Source organism: Hypomesus nipponensis, chromosome 22, assembly GCF_054491055.1.
Source record: "Hypomesus nipponensis isolate SF chromosome 22, ASM5449105v1, whole genome shotgun sequence".
Taxonomy (NCBI): domain Eukaryota; kingdom Metazoa; phylum Chordata; class Actinopteri; order Osmeriformes; family Osmeridae; genus Hypomesus; species Hypomesus nipponensis.
Window position 1 is genome coordinate 11,949,638 of NC_140382.1, and position 25,726 is coordinate 11,975,363.

A 25,726-nucleotide genomic window follows, 5' to 3' on the forward strand; every position below is an offset into this window, starting at 1 on the left:
ATGACGGCAGCTGTGCGTGTGCGCCGGCACTTGCGCAGGCTCCTCCTCCTCCTGGCCTCCTGCTGCCTCCTCTCCCTCCTGCTCTCCGCCTATTTCCTCTTCACCAACTCTGCCCCTTCCCTCCAGCTCGGACAGTCAGGGGAGCCCGCCTGCTCGCAGCCCCTCCCGCTGTCCCCTTACCGCCCGCCCCCCAACCCCCACCCTCCCAACCCCCCGCAAACGCACATGCACACAGACCCTGTGGCTCTGGTTCTGGTGGAGTCCCAGTACTCCCAGCTGGGCCAGGACATCGTGGCCATACTGGAGTCGGCCCGGTTCCAGTTCCGCACGGAGATCGCCCCCGGGAAGGGGGACCTGCCGCCGCTCACGGACAAGGGGCGAGGACGCTACTCGCTGGTCGTTTACGAGAACCTCCTGAAGTATACACACATGGACACGTGGAACCGCCAGCTGCTGCACCAGTACTGCACTGAGTACAGGGTGGGCATCATCGCTTTTTATCGCTCCAATGAGAACTCGCCGCCCCTGCTCAAACTCCGGGGTCTCCCGCTGGTGCTGCGGACCAATCAGGCACTGCGGGACTGCTACGTGGCGGCAAACTCACCGCTGCTGCACCTCACCAAAGCTGGCATTGACCGTGGTACGCTCCCTGGAGATGACTGGACTTCCTTCTCCACCAACCACTCCTCGTACCAGGCCGTCCTACAGGCCCGACCCAGGGAGGGAGCCCCCGGGGCGGGCAGTGGGGATAATCCAGCTCCAGGCTTCAGTCTGGGCCTGCAGGCCACAGTGGTACAGGACACGGGTGCGTACGATGGCGTGAGGAGGGTGATGTTCGGACATGGGCTGGGCTACTGGCTACACAGGCTGCTATTGGTGGACGCCATCTCATACCTCACAGACAGGAAGTTGTCACTTGGGCTGGATCGCCACATCCTGGTTGATATTGATGACATCTTCGTTGGGAAGGAGGGGACGAGGATGAATGCAAAGGATGTCAAGGTATGGCGTACAGTGTGTCTGTGTTTGATCATTACATAAGTTTGCGTCTAATTGAAATCATTTCTCACTGCTATAAAGTGTGATCTAGAGTTTTCTCACTGAACAAAACTGTGAGTCTCAAGTGCCAGAGCTTGTTAGGTCAAAAGACTTGCGGTTGAGTGAGCCACTTTTTACCCCAAAACACAAGTTTAAATGTGTAAAACACTCATTGAATATCTATTTTTACCACTTCTTTGAAATAGTATATTATTGTTTGACGCTGTCACGGAGGGAGGCTTTGTGGGGAGGGAATGTGTGTGTGTTGTTCCGATCGTGTGTGTTGTGCTATAGAGAGGAGAGTATTTAGCTCAAATGGTGCTTTAGGTTGAGCTAAAGGGTCTATTTAGAGGGACAATGAGAGAGAGTGAATGAGAGAGAGAGAAGGGGCCAGGGGAAAGAAAGAGAGGGCGTGCAGGAACGGGATGAATGGCACTTATTCCCTTATTCCCACGTTCCCTCACTCTCAGAGAGACCAGAGGGGAGTCAGCCATGCAGCCCGCCTCTCAAGACCACCATTGTCCCTCACCCACACACACACACACACACACACACATACACACACACACTGATACACACAAATGCATACATCAATACACTCAATCACACACACGGATACGCCAACACTCTCCATCACACGTATACACACACAAAGACACACACGAGCACAGACACAGATGACATCAACACTCTCAGTCACACACACAGAGACACAAAGTCAGACACACACACGCAGACTTCTGAATAGTCTAGATGGTAAATCTGAAATAGGAAAGTCTCTTAAAATGGTTTCACACCTCAAAACAAAACAGAAGAATGGAGTTGGCTGAACCCGTCATCTCTGTTTCTCCGCTTAGATTGCTCAGGGACAACCATCACTTAAGCTGTGAGTGTAACATAGTATTGTGTGTGTGTGTGTGAGAGAGAGACAGGTGAGAGTTATGTTGCTTTGCTGTGATGTGTATGAGATTAGACCGGGGGCATCTGCTTCCCTCACTGGAGCACACTGACAGGGACGCACAGGGTATGTGCGTGTGTGCGTGTGTGTGTGTGATTGAGAGTGTTAGTGTTTCCGTGTGTGTGTGTTTGCGTGTGTGTGTGTGTGTGTGTGTACATCAGCACTCTAGATTAGAATGTCACTTTCCGTCAATGTCTGACATCCTTCCCATCGTGCATCTGAAAAATGAGCCGACTCCCCGAGATAGAAAGAGGGGGATGGGGAGAGGAGAAGAGGAGGAGCGATGGATGAGTGGAGGTGGAATTTGGATGGGCAGCCTGAGAGGAGTGGAGGAGTCATGCCCCGAATGAATATAGAGAAAGAGAAATGTTTTTACATACTGTATGCACACACACATGCACACGCAGTATACACTTAGGAAATACACAAGCACACACAAAGACAATGTTGCACCTCCACACACACAGACACACACTCACAAATACTAATACACGCAATCTGGAGCAGGAGTTCTGAGTGTTAGGGCCTGTCCTCTGTTCTGCTTAGGCTGGAATGAGGCATAAATATACATGAGGATTACATCTGAAGCTGCCATAACTGACAGACCGAGAGAAAGAGAGAGAGACACAGAGAGAGAGAGAGAGAGAGAGAGAGAGAGAGAGAGAGAGAGAGAGAGAGAGAGAGAGAGAGAGAGAGAGAGAGAGAGAGAGAGAGAGAGAGAGAGAGAGAGAGAGAGAGAGAGAGAGAGAGAGAGAGAGAGAGAGAGTGAGAGAGAGAGAGAGAGAGACAGAGAGAAAGAGAGAGAGAGAGAGAGAGAGAGACAGAGACAGAGATTGAAGAAAATGGGTCTAGGGGTAGAGAGAGGAAGGAGAAGAGGGGGGTAGGAGACTGATAAAAGAGTTGAGGTGTGAGGAAAAAACATGTCCATTTATTAATTCATGTACACGTGTACTTATATACAGTATGTGTGCAGAGAGGGAGGACGAGTTTTTTAAAAGGAAGGGGAAAGGAAGTGAGAGAGGTAGAAAAATAGAAAGCACATTGAGACCCAGATATTCTATTTTCACCTTTCCTTTTTTCTCTGTATCTAGCATACCTTCAGGTTAGCTACCTATCAGATAAAGGACGGAGGGGAGGGGAGGGGAGGGGAGGGGAGGGGAGGGGAGGGGAGGGGAGGGGAGGGGAGGGGAGGGGAGGGGAGGGGAGGGGAGGGGAGGGGAGGGGGGGTGATGGTACCTGGGGGAGTGCTTTCAGCTACCGGAGTGCTAATGAAAAACAAAAAGCAGGGCGGAGGAGAGGGAGGAGAAGCAAGGTAGGCAAGGAAAGGAGAAGAAGACAGGGGGAGGAGCTACTGGGAAAGAAAATAGGAGACATGCGGGATCTTACATGTATGCCAGAATAAACCCTCCACACACACAAACACATACACACAGTTCATATGTGTCAGCAAGGTGCCTATGTAGGTGTCTGTGGTACTAAGTAACCTACTTGTTAAGTCAATTCAAGAGCACAGATATTATATATAAATGCAATAAAGCACAGTTGCAGGAAAGGTAGACTAAAAAGAGTGAGAGAGACAGAGAGAGGGAAGTGGTGAGAAAGGGAGAGAAAGATAGAAAGAGAGAAAGCCAATTAAAATGCCACCATCCCCTTCTATTCTTCATTAGATTCGCTCCATGAGTTCATCTGGTGACAAGCAATACCTTCTAATTTCCCTTTCTCTATCCGTCTATCGAAAAATCTCTCTCCCTCTTTCAATATATATCTCTTTCACCCTCTCCCTTTCTCCGTCTCCATCTTTCTCTCTCTCTCTCTGTATTATATGTATATCTTTATCTACACACACACACAGATACACATAAAGACACTCATACATACACACACACACACACACACACTCAGACACACACACACACACACACACACAGACACATACGCTCACAAGCCTGTCCCCATGCACACCACTGTATTTCCTCAATTATAATGATTAAGTGTGGAACACCCCATTGATGTAATCTCAGAGTGAATTATGCTACCTGCCTGTCTCAAGCCCTCATCGGAGATGGCTAGCCCATATGTGTGTGTGTGTGTGTGTGTGTGTGTGTGTGTGTGTGTGTGTGTGTGTGTGTGTGTACAGTGTGTGTGGGTGCATGCTGCATCTACCCATCCACCTCTCCTAATGTCTCTCTCTTTCTATCCCTCCCTTTCTTTCACTCGCTCCTTCTCAAAGATCAGGTGGTCCCTGGAGAGCTGTATGTCTCTTTTATCGTCTCAATCTTCACCTTTCTCTGCCCCTCCTACTTCTCCTTATCTTATTTTCTCTCTTCAGCCCCCCCTCCACTCACACAAATACACACAAACACACACGCACACACACACACCATCTGTGGCCCGGAGGGTCCTGATGATGTTAAGATGTGCTGAGTGGCTGGCTAAATTAGATATGCCCAGTCATCATTTTGTGAATAATTTGAGAGATCAGATTTGTTAAATAGTGATAGTGACATTCAATAGCTTTAAAGTTTAAGATGAGTGCAAACAAAATGGTGGTCAATTGGGTAACCATTTGTTTCTTATTGCTTAAAGCCATGCAACTTTTAAATATCCTTTTAGTTGATAGATGGGTTGGTGCACATACCAGTGAAGTTTGGGTGGGATGGGGGGGTTGAAAGGATAGAGAACATGGAGGTAGGGTAGGGATGGAGAAAAGAAGAGAGAGAAAGAGAGAACAAGAAAGAGGTTTCTTCAGCTCATCAAATAGATGACTGACCCAGTTTGCACACACACACACACTCATTCACAAGCTCAGTTTAATCATGTTGATGAATCAGGAGGACTGGTCTGCTTTGAAGAGAGGATGAAACACACTGAAATGCTTTCTCTTATACAAACAAAACAGACACACACACACCAACTGTACATACACACACACACACACACACATACTTAAAATGGGCTGTGGACTTCGAGTCCTAACATGTGGGGGGCTTAAAACGTTTGTTTGTTTCCGCTTGGCATGCGTGGTTGAGAGGCTTGGCAAACACACACACACACACACACATACACACACACACACAGTCCATCTGAGTGGGCAGCAAATCTATAGTTAGACTGTGGGGAGAGAACAGTAAGATTGACCAAAAAAATGAAGGGAGAGAAAATGGGAGGAAGGAGTGAAAGCTTGGCATGTATGAGGAGTGGCTGTCCAGATGCCCATCTTCCTCTGGTGTTTGATGCCCATCCTCCCTCTGGCACATCTTCAGTCGCTTAACCATGTTAGCCAGCTGTGGATAACTGTCCTAGCCTTGCATTCACACACACACACACACATGTGCCCACCCACCCACCCCCTGGCAGGTCTTCTGATACTAGCAACAATTTTAGCTGCTGAAAGACTGGGCATTGAAAGGAGTGCTATCGCTAACCACTAATCCCAGCGCATGTTTGCCTATGGTGTGCTACAGGGTAGCAGCTAGCTTTGATGTTACAGGCTAATCCAAAATCAAGCTTTTCTACTCTGTCTGTTTTCAATGTTTTGTTATGCTTGCTTTCAAACTAGCAAGTGAACAATTATTTTGGTGAAAGTTTTTAAAGGAAAACAGTGGCTTAAAAAATAAAACTCTAGCCTGTTATGCTAACCAACTTCTTAATTCCTTTCAAATATGGGCCCATTCGGGATTGCAAATCCTTCTGTGTCTTTACAGAACAGGGGCACCTCAAGAATATAATATTTCATTGAAGTATATGGTCCCCTATAAGCTACAACTGAGAATACAATTATAATACTTCCTGTATATAACTGCAGAGTAGGCTGTCCATGTTCATGCACCATATTCTTGTGACTTCAGATGCTCATGTTTCAAACTGTGTGGCACACACAGACCCATAAACACCCACGTGCACACGCACGTGCCCGTACACACACATCATGTTAATAATACATTAGGTCTGGGCATATCAGGAAGTGTGTATTGAGTTAGGATGCAAAGTGTGCTGACATAAACATAATTTACAATGTGTGTTTTTCGTGGTTTGGAATGTGTGTGTGTGTGTGTGCGTATTGAGTTAAGATGTAAAACATACTGTCTTGAGGGAGACAAGGGATCAGATTAGGGAGTGGGGTACATCTGTCAATATGGGACTGTCTTCAGCAATATTAGATTACACCAAATGAGCCACTGTGTGTGGGTGTGGGTGTGCGTGTGTGTGGGTGTGTGTGGGTGTGTGTGTGTGGCAACTATGAATACTTACTGTGCTGTGGCTGTTCAGGCTTATTAAATAGGGCTGTGTCTGCACTGTAGATCAACAACACTGGCCTTCCTGCAACTATTGTAGAGATACAGTGTATATGGCTAGATGGATGGATGGATATATAGAGAGGGAAAATAACAATAAATAGAAGCAGATAACAAAACATGTGTTGCTGGCATTTGAGAGCAAGTGGGGGAAACAAAGCAGTAAAGAGAAAACAAGGGAGAAAGAGAGAGAGAGAGAGAGAGAGAGAGAGAGACAGAGAGAGAGACAGAGAGAGACAGAGAGAGAGAGAGAGACAAGGAGAGAGAGAGACAGAGAGAGACAGAGAGAGACAGAGAGAGAGAGAGAGAGAGAGAGAGAGAGACAGAGAGAGACAGAGAGAGACAGAGAGAGACAGAGAGAGAGAGAGAGACAGAGAGAGACAGAGAGAGACAGAGAGAGAGAGAGAGAGAGAGAGAGAGAGAGAGACAGAGAGAGACAGAGAGAGACAGAGAGAGACAGAGAGAGACAGAGAGAGAGACAGAGAGAGAGAGAGACAAGGAGAGAGAGAGACACAGAGAGACAGAGAGAGACACAGAGAGAGAGAGAGTGATAGGGAGAGAGAGAGACAGAGAGAGAGAGAGACAGTGAGAGAGAGAGATTGAGCCAGAGAGAGAGAAAGAGGGCGACGCACTCCTCGTCCTGGCTGCTGTTTCAGCCTTCCTTTCAAATTAGAACACTCCTGTCTCCCGAGAATGTGACATTTTCACCAAGCGAGGGAGAGATGGAGGTATGGAGAAGAAAGGAGAGGGGGGTTGAAAGGGAGTGGTGGGGGAGGGCAGCGAGGAGGAAGAGTGCAAGAGAAAGAGGGAGAAGGAGACCAGATAAGAGTTTAAGCTGGAGCAAAAGAGAAGAGGGAAGGAGAAGTGCGAAGGATAAGAAAATGATGAGGGGGGGTGGTGGTGCTGAGGAGGTATGAGTGCTGGAGGGAGTGGGGGGGTGAGTGTTTGATGGAGAGAGGGATGAAGAGGGAGGAGTGTGTGGGTTTGCAGGGCATGCTATAAGCCCGCCCTCTAGAGGCTAGTAAAGCACTGACCTTCTTTAGCGTTCATTAGCTTGTGGTATGGTTGTGTGTATGTGTGTGTTTGTGTGTGTGTGTGAGAGCGTGCATGCGAACGAGCACACATCTTTATCTGTGTGCTGCCGGTTGCATGTGTGTGAATACATGTGTATGATTAAATGTCCAACTCCATGTGTGTGCGAGACTGAAGCTAATACCCATGACAGTGCTTTTGTATAAGAGTCAGGAGAGTAATGAAGTCATTAAAACAAGGGAGAAAGTCCTGATTAACTATTGGCAGAGAGTTGTTATACAAGACAAGTGAAACATGGAGAATATTACTCTTATAAATGAACACAAGACATTTAGTCTTTTTTTTTTAGCAGACGCTCTTATCCAGATCCACAAGACTCCAGCTACTGTATTCCGAGGACTGAAACACTAAAACCACAGAGCATTCAGGATATTCAAGGTTGATGTGCAGTACAAGGATTGATTATAACACTGGAGATGACTTCAAACTGTGTGTGGGTGTCTCCCTTTTTTGATCTCCCTCTTTCTCTCTCTCCCACTCTCTCTCTCTCTCTTTCCATCTTCCTCTCTCCATCTCTGTCTCCCTATCCACCTTTCACTCTCTCTATCTTCCTACATCTTCTACATCTTTCTATCCCTTTCTCTTCGTTCTCTATCTCTCTCTTCTTTCGCCATGGATGTCTCTCTCTCTCTCTCTCGCTCTCTCTCTCTCTCTCTCTCTCTCTCTCCATCCAGGCTCTCCTGGATACACAGAATCAGCTGCGGTCCCAGATCTCAAACTTTACCTTCAACCTGGGCTTCTCTGGGAAGTTCTACCACACAGGTGGGTCCTACTCTAGAACCACCCACTCACCCACTCACTCACTCATCCTCTTATTCACTTACCCTCAAACTCACCCACTTACAGTTCCAGGGCTTCACTGGTTGGCCAATTACTTTCAAATAGACAGTTGAGAATGTATTTGAGTGGGATCATTTGTAATTGTGTTATAAGGAGATTATTTGTACAGGACTGGAATGTATTTGCAACAATTAAAAATAGCACCAATCCTACTACAGTATAATGGTGAATGGTTACACAGCAACTTTTGCTCCATCCACTTTAATCCTGTATGCTGTGTTCAATCTTTGTGAAAGTAAAGTTCAGGATTTAGCATTTCTGTGTTAGGAAAGCTTATCACCATGGTATCAGTCACACAGCTGAAATTCAGCCCAAGCGCTATTGGCATGGCAACTCATCAGAAGGACTACCTTAGGGTATATATAGAAATTCATTCTATGAAGCTTCTGGTTCCATTACTGAGTCTAATGGTGTGTGTGTTTTTGTACATGTGTGTGTACATGTGTATAATCATCATCATGCATTAATGAGTGTGTGTACTAATGGTGTGTGGAATCTTGGTGTGTGTGTGTGCTTACATATGTTTGTGTTTGTGTGTGCTCATGGTGCGGGAATACGTGTGTGTGTGTGTGTGTGGGATTAGGTACCGAGGAGGAGGACGAGGGGGATGATGTCTTGCTGAGGAACGTGGATGAGTTCTGGTGGTTTCCTCACATGTGGAGTCACATGCAGCCTCACCTCTTCCATAACCAGTCCTCCTTACTGGAGCAGATGATCCTCAACAAGGAGTTTGCTCTGGTGAGACACACACACACTTGCAAGCGCTCACACATGAATGTGAATGTTCTCGCGAACAAGCGAACATATGTAATGTACATGCTGAGGCTCTCCACCCCTGTCCTTTTCTCTGGTTCTCTCCATCCTTCTGTCTCTGGTTCTCTCCATCCTTCTGTCTCTGGTTCTCTCCATCCTTCTGTCTCTGGTTCTCTCCATCCTTCTGTCTCTGGTTCTCTCCATCCTTCTGTCTCTGGTTCTCTCCATCCTTCTGTCTCTGGTTCTCTCCATCCTTCTGTCTCTGGTTCTCTCCATCCTTCTGTCTCTGGTTCTCTCCATCCTTCTGTCTCTGGTTCTCTCCATCCTTCTGTCTCTGGTTCTCTCCATCCTTCTGTCTCTGGTTCTCTCCATCCTTCTGTCTCTGGTTCTCTCCATCCTTCCCTCATTCTCTCTCCTCCGGTGTATCAGCTCTCTCCTGGGAGAGGCTTCTGCTGAGACTAATATTGCTGTTAGTAATTTCATCACTGCTTCGCTCCTAAGGCACATTACTGAATCTCTACTACCCCGTGGAGAATGATATTACTCTTATTACGGAGTCAAACTGCTTATTATTGTCATCTTCAAACGGACTCAAACACTCATCAAAACTCACTGGGATACGCTCTTGGACTTAGTTCCATCAGCTGTTGCATGTGTGGATGTGGAATGGTTTTCGTCTGTGTGGGTGTGTATGTTGGTTAGTGTGGGGTTTGGATGTGTGGTTTTGTGTGGGTGTGGGTGTGCATGTGGTTCTGTGTGTGTTTGTGTGTGTACGTGTCTGTGCGTGTCCGCATCACAATATTGGCATGTAAGACACGTTTCTGGTAGATTTCAGCTGCCGGTGCTGTATGAAGCCCTCGATGTGTGTGTGTGTGTATGTGTGTATGTGTGTATATGGTAGTTCCGAAGGACACCATCAGTCTGCTGGACGAAGGCTGGGGCTCTAGCATAAACACAACTCCCTCAGTGTTACAAGGTCAACTTGTATGTCGGTTTGTGTGCGTGTGCCCTTGTGTGTTTACATAAGGCCCCTTTGTGTACAGTTCGTTTGCATTTATCTCTGTCATGCTGTCTAATTCTCTCCACGTGTCTGTACAGGCTTGCTTACCTTTGTGCGTGCCTACGTGCATCTGCTCATGCTCGTGTATGTGTGTGTGCGTCCCTCCAGGACCACGGCATCCCCGTGGACATGGGCTACGCAGTAGCGCCCCACCACTCGGGGGTGTACCCGGTCCACCTGCAGCTGTACGAGGCCTGGAGACGAGCCTGGGGCATCAGGGTGACCAGCACAGAGGAGTACCCGCACCTCAAGCCTGCCCGCTACCGCCGTGGCTTCATCCACAGAGACATCATGGTGAGGAGATGTGGACACACACCTACGCACAGCTACACACAGCTACACACACCTACACACAGCTATACACACCTACACACAGCTACACACACCTACACACAGCTACACACAGCTACACACAGCTACACACAGCTATACAAGCGCACAAGGGCTTCATCCACAGAGACATCGTGGTGAGGACATGGACACACTGTGGAAACCGCTAAGAGATATCGGCGTGAGCCACGTATGGTTGAGGCAGATAACGTGATCATGCGGTAATTATACATAGATGTCCAGTGTCTTATTGACAAAAAGGTGTTTTTAAATAACTTTTTTGAGCCACAGTACTCGGGCAGTCACTCTTCACCTCAGTGGGCCATAAAACAGGGAACAAAGCAAAGTCATATCACACACATTGGCGGTGTCCGGCGCTCACCCTCCGTCCTGCTGCTTTCCTTTGTGTGAGTGAGCTGACCCCTTTTTAACGAGGCTGGTCAGCCAGCGAGTTAACTCAGGAGAGGAACACCCACGCCAACACTCACACACACCTACACAAACACACAACGGCTTCATTTACAACAGAACATGGTAAGGGCATGGAGATGCATGCAGACACACACACATGCACACACCCATGCATGCGGACACACACACTCCTACACATACACAAAACACCATCATGGAATGTCCGCAGAGATAGAATGCTTTTGCCGTTTTAAACAGCCAATCAATGCCCCTAGCCACAGTGTGTGGGTCGCACACACACTGTGACACACACACTGTGACACACACAACTGTGTGTTAGTGTCGGATGTGAATCTATAGACCTGAGCTCTGTACAGCCTCATCTCTCTATTGATCCCCACCCTAACTGTAGCGTTGGACTCACACATGTTTTTTACTTTACTGTGCATGTGTGTTTGTGTGTGAGTAGAAAAGGATGTTTTTGACTGCATATGTGTGTGTGTGTGTGTGTGTGTTTGTGTGAGTGGATATGGGCGTGTGTGTGTGTGAGTGTGTGTTTGTGTGAGTGGATATGGACGTGTGTGCGTGTGAGTGTGTGTTTGTGTGAGTGGATATGGGCGTGTGTGTGTGTGAGTGTGTGTTTGTGTGAGTGGATATGGGCGTGTGTGTGAGTGTGGGAGAGGATATGGGTGTGACTCCAGTCAGACACAATCATAGCTCAGACTTCTTTTTCGCCCCAAACTTTTGAGCAATAAAGGAGTTTGTCATGGAATGTCGACTTTTGTTGCTGGTAACATCAGCCTCCCTCTCTCCCCTGTCCATGACAGCACGACAACGCCCTCTTTTCAGCTGAGGTGTTTGACACACAGATTAGCAGTTAGCATTGTTTGTGCTGTCGGAGGCGCGCAGCGGAAACGCGTTCGTTAGACAGCCCATACAATGGACGCGTCAACTCTGCTCCCGGTCTCCAGACTAGCCTAAGAGAACCTGAGAAGATTTACAGTACACATCGACTTTTTGTTCTGTCCGCCTTTTTTTGCTAGCCGCTCTCTCTTTCGACAGCCTTCTGATGAGTAGATTTTCCCAAGAAGGCAATGGTGTGCCCTGGGAAATGGTGTTCAGTCTAAGTTTTTGATGGCTATAGGGAAATGTAGTTTTTTGTATTTACGTAGTCTGCAAGGCCCCTGGGGCCTCTGATGGATGGAGACTGTCCTGCGAGCTACAGACTCACCAAGCACAGTGCCAACTAAGGATAGACGACTGGCTATACTATACAATTTAAATATTTCTGTGTGTGTGTCTGTGTGTGCATGCGTGCATGCATACATGCGCGGTAGTGTGAGACAGAGCAAAAGGCGTGGACTTAGATTAAAATATTAAATCACAGTAGCATTAACTCTGGAGAGCGCATTTAGATTTGGTGCTTTTCATCAATCAGACAGTGGGTTAGCTTCCTTTAAAGTTAAGCCAGCATCTCCCTCTCTCTCTCTCTCTCTCTCTCTCTCTCTCTCTCTCTCTCTCTCTCTCTCTCTCTCTCTCTTTCTCTCTCTCTCTCTCTCTCTCTCTCTCTCTCTCTCTCTCTCTCTCTCTCTCTCTCCCTCTCCATCTCGCCTTTTTTGCCATTGTTACAGAAGCAGTCAGTAGAAGCTAGATTTGAGACTGCTCAGAACCATAAATTGTTGTGTGTTTGTCTCCTTTAGCAAATTGAGATCTGCTCTCTGAGATCAAAACCAAACAGAGGAACATGTAGAAAGTTTGTGTGTGTTTGTGTGTGTCAGCGTGTGTGTTTGTGTATGTGTGTGTGTGTCAGCATGTGTATGTCTGTGAGTGTCTGAGAAATATACTACTCCAGTTTGAGCTATAGCAGTGTGGATAATTGGTTTGGTGAAATAGTGCTGAATGTCCATGGTTCTGGTGGCCTTTACTGTGCGTGTGTGTGTCTGTGTGTGTGTGTTTGGAGGGGGGGGGGGGGGGGGCTATTGCTATGTTTTATAGCAAATCCAATATCTGTTTCTTGGCCCGGCTCTCTATTTCACACAAAAGACACTACCAAGTGAAAGGTTTACTACAAACCAATCTCTGCTCTGCTCTTCCCTTCTCTCTTTTCTATTTTCTAGTGAAAGTAAATGGAATCTTTGATGCTGTATCTCAAAAATGCTACCGTCCGTAAACAATAGCTGTAATCAATGGTTTGAATGGAATACATTTGCATATGTCCTAAACATACATGTATGTGTCCCTGTGTCCCTGTGTGTGTGTGTGTGGGTGTGTGTGTGCAGGTTCTTCCTCGTCAAACCTGCGGCCTGTTCACACACACAATCTACTATAAGGAGTACCCCGGAGGGCCGAAGGAGCTGGACAGAAGCATCAGAGGAGGAGAGCTGTTCATGACCGTGCTGCTCAACCCGGTGAGCTTCTCACACACACACACACACACACACACACATTGTCTGTCGATGCTCCGATAGTGTTTGAGAGTGTTTGTCTCATCTGAAAAGCTGACATGGACATGTGCTTGTTTCCTTGTTGCCTCACATATGCCTACAGGGATACACCTAAACCAATCTAAACCCTCAAAGTAGACACAAACTCACAGATAAATTAATTGAGGAATGGGAGTAACAATTCAGTGGGGGATTCCCTCCTCTAGAGATGGTCGGTGACAGAGAGGTGCAGGCCATAGGCTAAATGTGGTCATGCATCAAGGGTAATAATTACAATTTGTAAATGTAAGTTTAACACAGATATTTAGAGTTCCAAGTCAGTGATCCGAGTGGGAGCATGTCAGTTTAGTCAATGGTAGCCAGCAATCAGCACAGCATCACAGAACAGCTAGGCAGATGGACATCACTATCTCTACATCCCTCTCTATATCTCTCTCCATCCCTCTCTATCTCTCTCTCTCTACATCCCTCTCCATCCCTCTCTATCTCTCTCTCTCTACATCCCTCTCCATCCCTTTCTTTCTCTCGTTCTCTCCCTCCCTCCCTCTCGTTCTCTCTCTCCATCCCTCTCTATCTCTCTTTCTCTACATCCCTCTCCATCCCTCTCTATCTCTCCCTCTCTCTCTCTCTCCATCCGTCTCTATCTCTCTCTCCATCCCTCTCTATCTCTCTCTCTATAAGGGGTAGTATCTCCTGGTGAGTCTGTGTTCATTTCCCCACTCTAAATTAGGTCTCACTGCAGGGGGGCTGCTGTCAAACACACAGACACTCTCTCTCACACACAAATGCACTACACACACACACACACACACACACACACACACACACACACCCTTCCTCCCCCTCATTCCCCCACTGTGTGTGTCAGCTCAGCTCGAATCCGCCATGAAATTAAAAAACAGAATTGGGTTTCCCTCTAAGTATGCCCCCCCCACCACCACCCCCACACACACGCACACACACTCTGTTTCTGTCTCTCTCAGTGTGTAGATTCTACTGATGTGTCAGGTGTGTGCGAGCTTCCCCAGATGAAGCCTCTGAACATCCAGCACTTCACAGTCAAGTACTGGAGCTTCAACACACCCTGTGTCTTCCTCACACACACTCACACACTCTCACACACTCACTCTCACACACTGTCAGACACACACAGTCTCAGACCCACACACACTCGCACACTCTCAGACACACACACAGTCTTTCATCTAACTATCTCTTCACCTCCTTTTCTTTTTTTGGCGGTTGGTTCTTCAGTCTTTGCCCCCCCCCCTTCTCTTTCTCTCTCTCTCTCTCTCTCTCTCTCTCTCTCTCTCTCTCTCTCTCTCTCTCTCTCTCTCTCTCTTCGTTCCTCACTCTGTCCTTGCTCTTCCCTCTCCTGGTTTTCCTCTTGGTATCTTTCATTTGACGGGGGATATACAGCTCCTATAGAGCATTCGACATTCCAAACAGTGTGTGTGGCAGTGCATTAACACAGTGTTCTATGTTGCTGTCGTTCCCTTCCTGTTCCTAATGGGGCTTCACATTCAATTATTGCTCTCATAACCCACAGCGTTTGCACTACACACACACATGCCTGTGCACACAAAAACAGACACTAGCAATATTTGTCTGCAAGCACACACGTGCACGCACACCTACACACACACACACTCACACACACACACACACACACGCACCCACAGCACACCAGAACTATTGAGTGAGAAATGGAAACACTCTCTGAAACACAGAGGCTAATTGCTTTTTTTCCTCCCTCATCCTCCTTTCTTTCCTTCCTTTCTTTTGTCTCTCTCCCTGTTATTTCTTCTCTTTCTTAATCAGTGTAATATGAGAGTAGGCTATGGTCTTCTAACAACTCTTAATGAGAGAAGTTATCAAACAGAAATGCAATTTAAACATGATGGACTACTCACACACACAAGCTCTCTCTGTCTATCTCTCACTTTTGCTCACATACAAGCGCAAACACTCAACATGATAATAAACATTTACATTTCAGCTTTTGTGGCTAAGCCTAAGGTACACCATTTACGTTACAAACTTTATTTTCAAATGACTCCCTAAATATGACACATTACAGAAAAAAAAGAAAAAACAATGTTTTCAAACTGTTTTGCTAAATCTGTCCCCTCACGTCTGTGTGGGAGAAGTACGGTTGTGGTTTGTGCGGTTGGTCAGGGTGGTTGTTGTCTCTGTGTGTGCAGGGATGTTGTGGTCTGTGAGCGGGGGTGGGGGGAGGGGGCAGGGGGGAGGAGGGGGCAGGGGGGTTGTGGTCTGGGCTTGATGCCACCAGGGCATGTATTGGTAATAATGTCACTTCTGCTCAAATTACTTTTAATCACATTGTGCCCTTGGTGCTCACTTGAACAATAACTGTACACATATTGACATAGTCTGGTACTTCTATGTGTGTGTGTGTGTGTGTGTGTGTGTGTGTGTGTGTGTGTGTGTATGTGTGTGTGCCAGTGCATGAATGGCACACACACATATACATAGAAGGTTCAGAGAGCAATACCTGAATATGAAGAGCAATAATTGTGAACAATAATTTTGAGACTGTGAGTTATACAAAACAGCATATATTTATTTGAGATGTGGTTGTTGGTGTGTTTGTGCCTTTATGCTTTCGTGTACATGTTCTTTCCAGGCCCCTATCCTCTATCTTTCCATCCATTCCACCAAAGCTCAGTCCATCGATTAACTAACCCTGCCACAGCAAACACCCAATACAACACTAGCCGGACCTCACCACACAATCACAGCCTCACTGGAGCATGAGAGAGAGAAAGGGGGGATGGATGGAGATATAGATTGGGTTAGATAGAGGGGTGAGACAGATTTGCTGTTCAGGTCACGACACCTGGTGTCTCCTGGGAGATGCTCCAGTGGACAGGCTCACATCCCTGCGAGCAGGCATCATACATGTTCCTACACACACTCTTCTTCTACTCTTGTCTCTCTTACTGACACTGTGTGAGTGAGTGTGTGTGTATGTGTACGAGTGAGAGCACGTGTGTGAAAGTGTGTGTGTGAGTGTGTGAGTGGAGCTGACACAGGCATAGCTGCAGACATATATCAAGGCTGACATTTAGCGCTTAGCTCTGCCACCAAGCTTATTAGCAAAAGACCAAATATCAGCACAATCTCTCTCTGTCCCTCTCTGTCCCTCTCTGTCCCTCTCTCTCTCTCTCTCTCTCTCTTTCTGTTTGTCCCCCTTTCTCTCTCTCTGTCTGTCCCTCTCTCGTTTTCACTCAGTCCCTTTCCCTCTCTTTTTTGCTCTCTTAGTCCTTTTCCCTCTCTTTCCCTGCTAGCCAATAGGATAATAGTTAAACTTGTAGGCTATTTCATATACTCAAACAAAAGCACACACTGTAGGTATAGAGTGAGGATAAGATGTCTGTGTGCGTGTGTGTGTTTCTGAGGGCCTCCCTTGTTCCAGTCAGATGTGTCATGAAGGCTTTCACTGCTCATCAACACCGACAAACACACACATTCAGAGAGGAGGAGAAATGATAGAAGAGGGCGGAGCAGGGAGGGAGGGAGAAGGAGGGAGGGAAGGAGGGAGGGAGGGAGAAGGAGGGGAGGAAGGAGGGAGAGTGAGAGAGAGAGAGTGAGAGAGAGAGAGAAATAGAGAGAGGGAGAGGGAGAGCGAGAGCGAGAGGGAGAGGGGACAGTAGACGATGACAGGAGCAGGCTGAACAAATTGAACTGACATCATTTGCTGTATTGATGTTCAGCTTTCAATTACCCACAGGAGGGGGGCGGGGCGTGGAGGAGTGAGAGAGGGAGGACGAGGTGGAGGGACGGAGCTTATGTTTAGAAGCAATAAGAATTCAATCCGAGCGAAATATATGTGGAACTAAGTGGTCTGTAATGGGAAACTGACTGGTACTCTATCACTCCATATTCATACAGAGGTAGGGAAGGAAAGATAGAGAGAGAGACAATGATGGGAAGAGGGGGATGGATATAGAGTTTGCAAAACAGACAGACAGACAGACAGATGGGCAGACAGACAGATGGATGGATGAAGGTAGTTTAAATAACCAATCACTGCAGAGTTGTTAGCTCAGGATTTACAAACAGCAAACACAACATCAGAATTACCTTAATCCTACCTAACATAGTATTTTGTGTGTGTGTGTGTGTGTGTAAGGACATCACTTCATGTTCGAACTACATGCCTCATCAAGATATGTAGGTCAGAGAGAGATTGGAGACAAGGAGATGAACTAGCTGTTTGAATTCAGGAGAGAAAGAGAGAGGATGGAGGCAGCACAGAGATAAAAGAGTTACAGAAGAGAAGGTAGAGGAGAGAGAAAGATGGATGGGGGGGATGAGAGGAATGTAAGAAAAGTAGAAAAAAACAAGAAAGAGCAACAGAAAGAAAGACAGTAATCCTGTTTCAATTAAACAATTAGTCTACTGGAGTTCTTTGTGATCTATATTATTCATGTTTTTTACATATGTATATCATTGTTCAGTCTTGGGTTTTCCATCCCTTAAAAATGTGTGTCAACTAGTTCTCCTCTCCTCTGTCTGAACAGGGGAGACAAGAGCTCCTAATGAGTGTCTCAGCCTTCGACATCAGTCACACACACACACACACACACTCCTGCCTGTCGTCTGAGTCAGACTTCATATCGAGTGGTTGGAAGGGAACATAAATCACTTTTTGATCACCCTGCCTGTTTTCACCGTCTTTTGTGAGAGAGAAAGAGAGAAAGAGAGAGAGGTATAGTGTTTGCGTGGCCTGAAAGCTGTTATTAGCTAGATCATATTTTCTTGATTAGGTTTCCCTCCATCTTCGCTTCCTCCTCTCCCTCCATTTGTTAGACGGAGCACTGACCCTTGATCGATATCAAACGCACGGTCCAACTAGGTTGTAACTTCAGCATCCACATTTGACCTGATGAAATGTGACCGGCAGAAAAGACTTACTTCTCCAAATGCTTTGCACCCAATAATTATTATTATTTAAGAGCGGAGGAAAAGTGGAGAAGAAGTAGCCCAACAAAACAAACTTGGGACGTAGTGTGAATGTGTGTGTTTGTGTGTGAATGTGTGTGTGTGCAGGTGAGTGTGCTGTTAAGGCTGCCTGTTAAGACTGCCTTTCCGCGGGCAGTCGAGGAAAGTGTCGTTAGAGGGTTACTGCTTGATCCTTGAGCTGAACACAACATGCCATAGCTCCCGGGCATGTACACACACTCACGCACACACACTCAAACTTGTTACACACAGGCACACGCACACACGCACTCATACACATACAACATTTGATGTCACACACACACACATTACACACGCACACACGTTTCATACACACATTCAAACATTGCACACATACTCAAACACGGTCACACACATCCAACGTTTAGTCTGCCTCTTCTCCCACACATACACACGCACGCGTGTGCATATCCCCCATCAGTACGCACGCGTGTGCATATCCCCCATCAGTATTCCAGGCGTGCCGCTGGGTTGGCCGGACGCTGATCCATCAAACCCCGACACCGTGTCGCTTCGTATCTACGGCAACCTTCAGCGCTAAAGAGGACCGTCGACAGCGCTCTGTCACAAGGATACTGTGTGTGTCTGTGTGTGCCCGTGTGTTTCACTCGTTGTGAACAAATATCACTTGTGCTGCTCTTTCTCCCTCACTCTTACATAGACAAATCAACACACTCTCTCACAAACACATGAACACACAATCATGCACGTACACACACAAACACACATAACAATAATTCATATCTTAATGGTTGTGTTAACATTTCTTCACATCTCACCCAGAATTTTTAAGCTCCCCGACACTGCACAAGAAAGATTTATGTATGTATGTGTGTATGTGTGTGTGTGTGTGCATCTGAACTTTTAAGCATGCATTACAGGCACACTAGCACTATTTCTCAATATCTCTCTCTCTCTCTCAGACCTGTCTGTCTGTCTGTCTGTATCTGTGTCTGTCTGTCTGTCCTCCCACTGCGTGTGTCCTCCACACACTTACACAAACTGAGTCACCCTGAGTCTATGGTCAAGTCCCGTTTCCTGGTTTTGCTTGACCCATTACTGCCACCACGTGGTCTCATACGGTACTGAAATGTAGCAGGAGGAGAAGAGCTACTTGGCATTTTGGTTCTTGGCATGAATGTCACTCAATACTGATATTAGTACTGACACATTTTCTCTCGCCTCTCTCTCTCTGTGTGTGTATCCACAGGTTAGCATCTTCATGACCCACCTCTCCAACTATGGGAACGATCGTCTGGGCGTCTACACTTTTGTGCACCTGTCGTCCTTCCTCAGGACCTGGACCAACCTCAACCTCCACACCCTCCCACCTCTCCAGCTGGCTCACAAGTACTTCACCCTCTTTCCCGACCAGAAGCAGCCCCTTTGGCAGGTCTGTAGGGTTTTTTCTCATCTGTGTGTGTGTGTGTGTGTGTGTGTGTATTTATGTGTTTATGTGTTGGAGTGTCTGTGGAACACACCCTGACATATCCCCCCCCCCCACACTCTTATTCTCTCATTCTAGAACCCATGTGACGACAAGAGACACAAAGACATCTGGTCAAAAGAGAAGACATGTGATAGGCTACCCAAGTTTATGGTTATAGGACCACAGAAGACAGGTATGCTGTTCACACACACTTGCACACACACTTGCGCGCGCACATACATACACACAGTACAAAGGATAAAGGCCAGGCCAAGTGTCTCAGAGTTAATTGGTGTCAAATGTTTCTGCCTCATTAGAAAGTCAGGCCTACAGGCATGAACACACAAACACACAAACACACACACACCACTAAATTGGTGAGCGTTGGATTAAGTAGGACCGAGTGATGGAGAGATTTCTTCTTTCTGCTCTAGGCACGACCGCGCTCTATCTGTTCCTCCTGATGCATCCCTCCATCTCCAGTAACTTCCCCAGCCCCAAGACGTATGAGGAGGTGCAGTTCTTTAACACCAACAACTACCACAAAGGACTGGACTGGTGAGGGAGGGACACACACAAACACTCACGGACACTCACGCATTCTCTCGCACACACACACACACTCATGGACACTCACACATTTTCTCTCTCACACACACACGCACGCAAACACACACATACACACACATCCATACACATGGTATAAAAAATCCAGTCTAACAGGAAACCAAGCTGAGTCAAATACAACCAAGTGTGTGTGTGTATGTGTGTGCGTGTCCGTTCTCAGGTACATGGAGTTCTTCCCCGTGCCCTCCAACGTGACCACTGACTTCCTGTTTGAGAAGAGCGCCAACTACTTCCCCTCAGAGGACGCTGCCAGACGGGCAGCCGCCCTGCTCCCCAAGGCCAAGATCATCACTCTGCTCATCAACCCCTCGGACAGGGCCTACAGCTGGTACCAGGTACACACACACACACGCTCGCAAGCATGCCTTCACACACACACACACACACACACACACACACACACTTACACACAGATACATGCACACACACACTCATCTACACACTCACAATGAGAGAGCAAGTTTGGGTTGTAGTTTCTGACTCTGACCTCTGACCCCCCCAGCACCAGAGGGCTCACGAGGACCACGCCGCACTGCGCTTCACCTTCTATGATGTCATCAGTGCGCGCCGGGGGGCGCCGGCCGAGCTGCGCTCACTGCAGAGTCGCTGTCTGACCCCCGGGCTCTATGCCACACACATAGAGAGGTGGCTGGCCCACTACCCTGCCAACCAGGTGCACACACACAGCAACGTGCACATTATACTGTGCACACATGCTCATACACTCGGACACAGACAATTTTATTTTGTGATGTAATCATGACCTATTGATCATTTTGCTGGTGTGTGTGTGTGTGTGTGTGTGTGTGTGTGTGTGTGTGTGTGTGTGTGTGTGTGTGTGTGTGTGTGTGTGTGTGTGTGTGTAGCTGCTGATCATTGATGGACAGCAGCTGAGAGGGGACCCAGCAGCAGTGATGGTCGAGGTCCAGAAGTTCCTGGGGGTGACCCCACACTTCAACTACTCACAGGCCCTCACGTAAGCTACCACCTTGTGGTACACACGCACACAGACACACACGTCTCCCTCTCTTTTTTCTCTTCATCACTTTTCTTTGTGGACAGTGGGAGATGGGTATGGATTTGACATTTGAACTTCTCTTTTTTCTGTTCTCTCTCCCTCCCTCCTCCTCCCTTTCTCTCACTGCCTTTCTTACATTATATCTCTATTTCTACCTGTCTCTCTTTACCTCTTTTCCCAATCTCTCTCCCCCTATGCCCCCCCCTCCCAGGTTTGATCCTCAGAAGGGCTTCTGGTGTCAGGTCCTGGAGGGAGGGAGGACCAAGTGTCTGGGGAAGAGCAAAGGCAGGAAGTATCCCCCCATGGAAACAGAGGTACACACACACACACACATCATCATTCTCCACAGTCTCTCTCACACACATGGCACGACAAACATGTTGAGGAGGAGAGACACAGAGAGAAAGAGAGAAAGAGAGAGAGAGAGACAGAGAGAGAGAAAGAGAGAGAGAGAAGCAGAGAGGGGGAGAGAAAGAAAGCGTCTGGGTTGCGTCACATTGTAGAACCAGCCATCTGGTTGCTGCATTCTGGGAGAGGTGGACGCTGACATCCCAGAGTCCCTCCTGTTGCCGTGGTGAAATTTCCCACAGGGCTGTGTGGCAGGGTGGAAACTGTCAGCCAATCAGATCTTGCCAGGAAGTTACAACCTAATTATGGGGATTCAATAGTGACACAACACCCCTGAGAGAGAAGGGGAGAGGGAGGAAGTACAACAGGGGGAGAGAGAGCGAGATAAAGAAAGGAAGAGAGAGCGCGAGAGAGATTCTAATCCATAAATCATTGTCTTAGCTACTGACTCCATGGAGAAATGACCCACTGAGAATACATTTCATGCAGCCACACACACACGCACACACACACACATACATAGCCCACAGGCTATGCCACTGTAATTAAAATGTATTTCAGCTCCCACTATGGAGAAAAATAGAGGGGAGGAGATGAAGAGAGAGAGATGGACGGAGCAAAACATTGAAGGAGGTGGATGGAGAGAAAAGCAAGGAAGGGATGCACACAGGAGATGAAGGGATGAAAGACAGATCTATCAAGTGATACACAGGGAATGGAAATAGGAGACTATGCCTGTGTTCTTTATGTAATCCATTCCTCTCTTGTTTTTTTTTTCATTCATTCTCTGGTCCTTCTCACCTGTTGCCTCGCTCTTTGCCATGGCAACAGGTCCCTCTGGGTCTTGTTAAAATTATAAAACAAGTTGTTTATTGAATCATAGATTCACACACACACACACACACACACACAGACACCATCTATGTATTTTCAGATAAATATGCATTAAAAGCAGCTTGGTCTCAGATCATAGGTGGTGTGTCATTTCTAGCAGTATGCAGATTAATTAAACATACTCTGCAGTTCTGTCTCTACTTTTCTTGGACTCTGAACACATCCTATTTCAGGGGTTCAATGCGAATAGTGGTCTTACTTACCTTTCCACTACAATTTCACACAAGGAGAACCTTTCACAAAACCAAGTGTAGATTTTGAAAGTCTTAAGTAACTCAGACTTAGCTGTAACTTCACTATGGTGCATGCAACCAATACATGAATCATAACAAAAAGAAAATGACGACATCCATTTTTCATTGTGCTTGTTATATAATTATTTTGAAGTTCCTGTGCGCAGCATTTTCAAAGAAACTCTGAAGCTTACCATTCCTCTAGCGGAAAGCGATATGCCCAGCCTATTTATCAGTCTTATCGCTCTCTCTCTCTCTCTCTCTCTCTCTACTTCTCTCTTTCCTCTCCCCTCCCTCCCTCCCTCCCTCCCTCCCTCCCTCCCTCCCTCCCTCCCTCCCTCCCTCCCTCCCTCCCTCCCTCCCTCCCTCCCTCCCTCCCTCCCTCCCTCCCTCCCTCCCTCCCTCCCTCCCTCCCTCCCACTCTCCATTCCTCCCTCTTTTCTCTCTCTTCCCCATCCTTGTCCTCTCAACCATCTCCCACTATGTTCTCTCTCCCCTCCTTCTTCTCCCCCCCCCCTCTCCATTTCCCTCTGCCCCCTACTTTCTCCTCTCCCTCTCCCCCTCCCTCTCCCTCTCCCTCTCCCTCTCCTCTCTCTCTCTCTCTCTCTCTCTCTCTCTCTCTCTCTCTCTCCCCTCCCCCTCCCTTTCCCTCTCCCTCTCCCTCTCCCTCTCCCTCTCCCTCTCCCTCTCCCTCTCCCCCTCCCTCTCCCTCTCCCTCTCCCCCTCCCTCCCTCCCTCCCTCCCTCCCTCCCTCCCTCCCCCTCCCTCCCTCTCCCCAGGCGCGTGCCTATCTGTCCAGGTACTACAGAGAACATAACATAGACTTATCCAAGCTGCTCCACAAACTGGGACAGCCCCTCCCCTCCTGGCTAAGAGAGGAACTACAAAAGGTAGGTCACACACGCACAGACACACACAAACACACACACACACACACATATAACACATACAATTTGCAGGTTAGTTCTAGTAGTTAATAATCAAAGGCTTACCAGTCTTTCCTAAATATTTTCTCCCTCTTTTCCTTTCTCTCCCTCTTTTTCATTCTCAGGTCAGATAACCCTCACCCCGGCGCCAGGGTCAAAGGTTAGGGAACTGTGACCAGGGCGTTTATGATGACAGGGGCTGACCTCTCACTGACCCTGCGGTGACCTTTAGGGACAGGATGGTCCCTGCGGGATCCATGAACGCTGATCCCTTTCTGACCTCACAGGGAATGGTAGGATGGATGGATGGATGGGCGGATGATGGAAGGGGTTGGCAGGTTGGAGAAGAAGGGATGTGTGAGAGAGAGCTGAACAGAAGCTGGACATGCTCATGGAGGTGAGACTGAACCAAACAGTTAAGAAAGACAGAAGGAGAGGGAACATGAAGCCTTTTTCTACCCGGACCCTGAACTGACCCTTTGAGTGATGAGCGTGCACGTGAGGCCGCTGGGGCGTGCACGTGGACCCTGCAGTAGCTCTGCTGTCCTCCTTCCTCTCTGTTCTACCTTTTTAATTTATGATCCCAGAACACCACTGCTGGTCAGCTGTCTGGTTTCCATGGAGATGGATTTGCACTATGTTCCGTTCCACGCCTCGCCCACATCGCACCCACACACACACATGCGCCCCGTGTCTTTATTTTGTCTGTAAACGTATAGAGGAGACATTGAGGGGACACACACTAACTAATGTTGTTGCTAGAATAGAAGGTGAACCATTGACTCAGGGGCGACAATTTTTATTATGATCTATGTCAGATTTTTTTTTAAACATTTTATTTGTATTTTTGTTGGAGTGTGACTGCAGACTCCTCTGTTAACGGTATGTATTTTGATCAGGCAGAGTTTAAGACAGCCCTAGCCCACCTGTATGAGACTCCTCCCCCACAGGGGTCCTCATTGTTGGAAATGGGGAGTGACACTGAGTGTTTTTGCAAGTCTTGATGGAAATATTGGGAGTTTTGTTTTTTGGGATTTATGAATGGGATTGGTTCAGTACCAAGGCCTGAAATATGCCTCCAGTCTGGTGGTTATTGTATTTGTTCTAGAAGGATCCAGTAAACTTGAAACAGACACACACAGACCAAAATGGTCCAGAATTGGACATAACACTTCTCTCCTCTCCTTGCCTGCCTCCAATGTCATTACCGTTTCCATGACAAGACAGTCTGACAGAACCACCAAGGGTTTCTGGGAAATGTAGTCCCCGGCTCCACTGGTGACATTCCTGTTTAAAAGCTCATGTATGTCTCTTTGTTTTCTCCTTTTTAACCAGTGGCCTATCAACACTATAGCTGCGGTCTGGATGCAAAACTATGTCAATGTCAACTCAGTAAACCAAAATAAAGAGATGAATAGTGATGTCTGTCTTGGAGTGTCTTGGGAACCACGATAAATACATACATACAGTATGCACACCTGACCTGATGACCTGACCTGATTCTTGACAGTAAATGGTACTGCACCTTATTGACGCAAACACAGTGTGAATAGCAAAACCAAGAGCTCGGATGTTCAGTTACCAACACTGTGAGGAAAGATAAAGCTTACGCTGTTGATCTTTACGTTTGTAAAAACATGTCTTAGTTAACAGAGTGACAATGCAATAAAACAATCCAACCACAAGATGGCAGCGTTTCTAATCTACCCTGATGGCAATCAATTTACAAGGTACGTTTTCTGCCTTGTTGAGAGCTGTCTCCTGTTTCACACGTTAGGCCACCTACCAGCAGCAACTCTCAGAAACACCAGCAGCAACTCTCATCTGTCCAAACTCCCATCCATGCTTTTTTCCACACAACCTGTGAATCAAGAACAGATATGTGAATGATGTGTACCAGAGACACAAAAGGGGTACCACTGGCTACATGTCATGTTTAGGATGTCATCTTCGGGCTCTTTCATGAATGTCTGCCCCCTCATATCACACTCACTTGAAAATGGCAAGAAAATTATATTCA

General features: G+C 47.3%; 1 protein-coding gene across 1 annotated transcript; it reads left to right on the top strand.

Moving 5' to 3' along the window:
• On the top strand, positions 1-25,150 carry ndst3 (N-deacetylase/N-sulfotransferase (heparan glucosaminyl) 3). Its single transcript, XM_084687140.1, has 15 exons — positions 1-1,002; positions 8,058-8,145; positions 8,807-8,961; positions 10,145-10,330; positions 13,057-13,185; positions 19,442-19,624; positions 19,757-19,853; positions 20,095-20,218; positions 20,448-20,622; positions 20,790-20,960; positions 21,154-21,263; positions 21,517-21,619; positions 23,560-23,670; positions 23,832-23,999; positions 25,042-25,150. The coding sequence occupies exons 1-14, from the start codon at positions 1-3 to the stop codon at positions 23,838-23,840; spliced, it is 2,643 nt and encodes an 880-aa protein (XP_084543266.1). The 3' UTR covers positions 23,841-23,999; positions 25,042-25,150.
• Positions 25,151-25,726: the final 576 nt, after the last annotated feature.